This window comes from Macadamia integrifolia, chromosome 13, assembly GCF_013358625.1.
Source record: "Macadamia integrifolia cultivar HAES 741 chromosome 13, SCU_Mint_v3, whole genome shotgun sequence".
Classification (NCBI taxonomy): Eukaryota; Viridiplantae; Streptophyta; class Magnoliopsida; order Proteales; family Proteaceae; genus Macadamia; species Macadamia integrifolia.
In genome coordinates, this window is record NC_056569.1 from 7,014,684 (window position 1) to 7,020,681 (window position 5,998).

Consider the following 5,998-nt stretch of genomic DNA (forward strand, 5'->3'; position numbering starts at 1 on the left):
CAAATAAAAAAAAAAAAAAAAAAAGTGAATTACTTAAACACTATAAGGTTAATATATATTTTTTAAGAAGGGGTCGGGGGAGGAGATAGAACTTGAAAGAATTAAAAATAAAATATAAAAAAATGAACAACGGTTCAAATGATGCTGTATAGAAGTGTTTCAGTATTGGTTTATTTCATTAAAAAAAAAAAAAAAATGAAACCGTGACTCACTTAAACTCTAGCAAGGGTTATTAGAAAATTAAAAAAGGGAGAAAGATAGAATCTGTAAGAGCAACTTGCCATGAATTGAAACGACTACCCAGTTACGCTCCAGCCGAGAAATGCGGCTACTTGCCACCTTCTTTTCAATTCTATAATTCTCAATACCTATTTTAAAAACCATATTTTGGAAAGCTTGTGTCATTGAGAGAGAGGTTTCAATACTAGAAATAAAATAGACAAAAAAAAAAACCCCAAGAAAAAAATAAATGGAAGGAAAAACACTATTTTTGTAGAGAGATTTGAACCCATTTGATGCAAAATGGTAAACCCACCCAACTCAAGATTCCATCTCTCTCTGTGTGTGTGTGTGTGTGTGAACAAGAGAGATTATGTATGAAAAGTAAGCGTAAGAAGATTATAAGAAGAAGAAAACCTCTCTCTCTCTCTCTCTCTCTCTCTCTCTCTCTCTCTCTCTCTCTCTCTCTCATGTAGTCTAAGGACTGATTCCTTCGTTTTTGAGAACAAAATCAATCTCAACTATCCCAACCTGTTTGCGTTTTTCTTTTTTTTGCTTCCCCAGCAAGACCCTTCTTCCCAACTGTGATTTCCAGCTAAATCAATCACCAAAAGTTCACTATAAGTTCATGTTCTTTTGACGATTCTAGGGTTCAAAAAAACCGATCAAGCTAGAGTCAAAATGAAATTAGATTCCTTCTACTTATAGTTCTTTTATCTATAAATATGTGTAGTTTATCTTGGCAAAGGATGGAGAATTATCAAGGAGATTTAGCAGATATAGTTCGTGCAGGTGCCGGCAGCTCAGGAAGTAGTACTAACAACCCGATTTCAGACTGGCAATTCCCTACAGAACCCACAAATTTTCAGTCATCGCCGACGCTGGAAGAACAACTCACCGATGATTTTGGTGATCCATTTTCTAGTTCACGAGATCCATTGCTGCACGAACTAGGAATTTCAGGTTCAAGCTTCTTTGATCACTCGAATTCTAATACTGGCCTGGTTAAGATGAATGTTCATCAAGAGAGTCATAGTGTTACTAGTAGTCTTCTTGCTCAGAAGATTTTGGATGAAGAGATGAGGCCTTGCAATATCCTCTCAAGGATGCTTCAGATCTCATCAAACACAAAGATTCCAGTTTCGCCCGGCAACATATCGACGATGGTGACTTCGTCACCTAGGGGAATTAAGAGTTCTTCTTTAGTTGCTGGTGATATACTCAGGGTTAACAGCTCTACAGGTGGTTCATTAGAGAATGGTGGGGTGCAGATCTCTTCACCACGAAATCCCGGTATCAAGAGAAGGTAAGAACTATTTTTTTTTTTCCTGATCAAAACATTGACAGTAGAATTAGATTTCTATGATCTATGAATTATGATCACCATAATTAATAGATGATCAATTTTATATGTTATACTAAGTTAAAAAACATAGTATTTTTAAGGTCAGTTTCAAGAATAATGCATAACTCTTATAATCTTAAAGTTGTATTATTATTTATTCTTAATTTGTCTTCAGTTAAGCCCAGTTCATGTCGTGGAACTAAGAGCTTGAGTTTTGTGGGGATGAAGAAGAAAAATGACACATCCTATCTGATTTGATGGAAGAATTATCAGAAACTCAATTAAGATGATGTCCCTTGCTGTCATATGGTCTAAATAAAGGCTTTTTCATTTAGGTGTCACAATAAAAATCATAGACATAGTTATCATATTATAATTGTCTGAAACTTTTGTTGCCAAACTCACCTTTTGTTTGATTGAAGTTGCCAAGCTGACTGAAAGGATCAATTTCTTGTCACTGAAATCAACCTCAACTATCACACACTTTTATCTTTTCTCAACAAGAACAAAAGCACAGTACTTACTATTTTCCCACTGAAAGAGAATTTTTCCTCTTTGAAGTTGTGTTTCTTTTTTGGGTAAGCTCTCTTTGAAGTGGTTGTGCCACATGAAACTCTCACTACAAATGATATTATCTAATTTGCTTAGGAGTTTTAGAGGGAGATTGAGCTTTCCCTTTTGAATGAATCTTCAGTTATTCTCAAAAGAAATATAGATTGAGAGTATACATTCATTAGAACTTTTTCTTCTTCTTCTTCTTCTTCTTTTTTTTTTTCTTTGTTGATTGAAGAAAAAAACTCCAATTTTGAAATTTTTGTTCAGAAAGAGCCAGGCAAAGAAGGTAGTTTGCATCCCAGCACCAGCAGCTGGAAACAGCAGACCTACTGGAGAAGTAGTGCCATCAGATCTCTGGGCATGGAGAAAGTATGGTCAGAAACCCATCAAAGGTTCTCCTTATCCAAGGTAACATCCAAATTTTTTTTATCAAGATTAGAAATGCCAGTTAAGAAAATTCAGAATACTTTTTTGATAGTTAAACACTCTTATTTATCAAGAGAGCCAAATAGTGCAAACTATATATGGTCCATTATCCAACAAGATGTGGTTTTCTATAATCAATAACATGTAACATTAAGGAAGTTCATTGGTTGTTAGATACTAATCCAGTGAATATGCTCCATGGTCAGGAATGCGAGGGGAGTTTAATCCCACATTGGTTGGGTATTGTACAACAGTTTGACTTATGACCTTGAGAAGGGCCTCGACCTCGGCCTCTCCACCCTAAAGCTCGGGCTTTTGGGTTAGACGCCATTAGATACCCATATAGGTTCTGGGTTTTGATAAGTTTAATTGTTAGTTGATTTTTTATGAGTGTAGATTTTGCATTACAATAGATTCATATATGTTTCATATTATGGGATGTTCAATTCTGTTGTTAATCTGTGATTTTTAAACCACCCAGGGGCTACTATAGGTGCAGCAGTTCTAAAGGTTGTTCTGCGAGGAAACAAGTTGAGAGGAGTCGAACTGATCCAAACATGTTGGTCATTACCTACACTTCTGAACATAATCATCCATGGCCAACCCAGAGAAATGCTCTTGCAGGCTCTACCAGGTCTCAGCCTACAAAGAATAGTGCAGCTTCAAAAAGCTCACCATCCTCACAAACCCCAAAATCCACCAATTTGAAGGAAGAACAGAAAGAAAACAATACTGATAGTGTGCCATTGCCACACATTGTTCCCGGGGGATCAGCTGCCTCCATGGCTGTTAAGGAGGAAGAGACTGAATCAGATAAGGCAGTAGAAATGATGGATGACAGTGAGTTCAATCAAGGTCTCCATCAGAGTTACAGGCCAGCCCCACCAGACTCCAATCAGTCTGATGACTTCTTTGCAGATTTGGCAGAATTAGAGCCAGACCCTCTAAATCTCTTGCTTTCTCAAGGATTCAGTGCAGGGAAAATGGATGAAGGAAGAGAAAACAAGGCCTTAGATCCCTTCAGCCTCTTTGATTGGACAGGAAACAACTGATAATTAGATAATATAGGAGGGGTTTATGGCAAGACCTTGAAACAAAACTACTAAACCTAATTGCACTCATGGTGCAATTTCACTTCAAGGTCTGGTTATAAACCTTAAAATCCAGTTTGATATGATATGATATGATATGATATGAGAAGGAATTCTACTTTTTTTACTTCTTGTTATTTACCAGAACAGTCTGCAGATTAGAGAAAGAGAATAGAGTGTTGGTTGATTGGAAACAGACCCATGAGACTCACATTCTTTGGAATATTGGTGGATGGGACAGAAAGTTGAGGAACAGAAGCTCTCAACAGTTAAATCAAGTACAGGTTTCAGACATGACTGAAAAGCCTTGCAAGGGAGTTGATATAAGATGGGACCTTTTGTTTCCTTTCTCTTACTTATCTTTCCAAGTGGGGAAAATAATTCAAGCAACAGTTTGTTTCGTGGGTACTCCTTAAAAAGAATAGAAAACCCATGATTTTCTTGCTTTGATCATGAGAAAAAAATGAAAGATTACAAGAAAGAAAAGAAAAGAGAGCTGGAGGGGAGAAAAAGGAAAAGCTTGACTTATCTTATCAGTCCTTTAAAGAGAAGTGAAGAGGAGAGAAAGAGAATACAAGGTTTTGTGTTCCACAGCTTTCTGTTCTTGAATCCCCTTTTCTCCAAATTATATGTTTTGGAGGTTTACATTAAAGTGTATCAGCTATTATAGATTGCTTGTGAGAACAATACTTTATTTTTCAACTAATTAATTTTCTATCCTTTGTCTCTTTTCTCTATTCTCTAGTTCATCATGGTTTGAATTATAAGAAAAAAGATTTCGTTTTAATTTTACACATTCATTACTCTAAGAACACATTGTTGAAGCAAATGTTTCAACTTGCAATGAAATCTCTTGCCTGTGCTGATGATGTTAATTAATAACCTGCATGTTAATGGCTTTATAATGAGACGACTTGCTTGATCTAGATCTGAGGAGCCAAGTCAATAGGATACATTAATAACAAATAATGGTGGTGGTGATGATAACAAAGATGTTCAATTTCATTAAAGCTCTAAAATATATGGTACCATTTTTCTTTTTTGAGCCAGTCACTCTTGATTGAATATGAAGAGACAATGTGGATGAACAACCTCGAAAATACTTTGAACATATCTTATTCTTAGAAATCTTGTATCTTTGGGTTGTTGTCGCAATTTTGATTGGCATCTTTGTCTTATAATGTTCTTTCTATTTTTTTCTCCTTTTGGGTTTAATATATTTATTTATTCACCCGGAAAAAAAAATGTGGATGAATAGCAATCAGCTGTAATCCCAGATCAAATCTCACTAAGCTTCCACTGGAAATATAAAATTAACCCTTTTTATAGGTAATATAATGACTTTTCATTGATATGACAAAGAATTACAATCTATGATAAATACACTAGTGATCAACATTAATTACACACACACACACACATATATATATATATATATATCAAATGTAGAGTCTTATATGATTCTACTAGTAAACTAATAAGGCTCCATTTTCATTTCTAGCCACAAATGCATTTTAGAGAGTAATTTTTTTCTTAAAATCATCAACCCACTTTGATAAATTTTCCTACCACTTGAACAAAAATGAACAGTCTAAAGTTCTCTTCAAATGGGTTTTCTTATTTGATTGATGGGGAAAGGTCACTAAATTTTTGAACTTTTGGGCATTATAGTTTATGGATCAAACTGTAGTCATGACTATAAAAAGACTAGAACGGTTAATTGAAACCATGCAGAAAAGCTTCATCAGGACCCTTTAATTACTCTTCTTTCCTTGAATGATGTTATGGGTATTGTTGTCGTCTTATCCTTCATACATGAATTTGAAAGATCACTTGTATTTTGGTCAAATGCTAAATAATTCACAAGAAGATTTTTCTGAAATGGTCAAGAAAAAAAGTCACCTAACTTGCTGAGGAAACTCTCTAATGACAAAGTAGCTAGTGGATGATACGATTAGTATATGGTCCCTTGCTTATGTTATCTTCCAATCTAAGAACAGTATATTAATTAGTACATTCTTGCTTGCTGAGTTGGTGAGGCATTTATATTTATTCCATCAATTTAATTATATTCTGTATATTAGTACATTCTTGCTTGCTGAGTTGGTGAGGCATTTATACTTATTCCATCAATTTAATTATATTCTACCAAAAAAAAATTATTTTAATTTAATTATACATACATAGTATAATGCAGTTTTCTTGAGTCACTATAAAATAAACACATTTTTCACGCATGAGACAACTAACTAATAAGAAGCTAACTAGGCAGCTGATGAGGTTGTGGTGTGATAAGCTCGCTCACCAAGAGCTCTCGAGTTCAAGTCTCCTATAGTTGTTATCTTCCCCCTCCCTCTTCTGT

General features: G+C 35.0%; 1 protein-coding gene across 1 annotated transcript; it reads left to right on the forward strand.

The window, feature by feature from the left end:
* The first annotated feature begins 526 nt into the window (after window positions 1-526).
* On the forward strand, window positions 527-4,353 carry LOC122059471 (probable WRKY transcription factor 14). The gene is made up of 3 exons (XM_042622260.1): window positions 527-1,525; window positions 2,387-2,527; window positions 3,027-4,353. Exons 1-3 carry the CDS (start codon window positions 945-947, stop codon window positions 3,595-3,597), a joined length of 1,293 nt encoding a protein of 430 aa, XP_042478194.1. The 5' UTR covers window positions 527-944; the 3' UTR covers window positions 3,598-4,353.
* The last annotated feature ends 1,645 nt before the right edge of the window (window positions 4,354-5,998 follow it).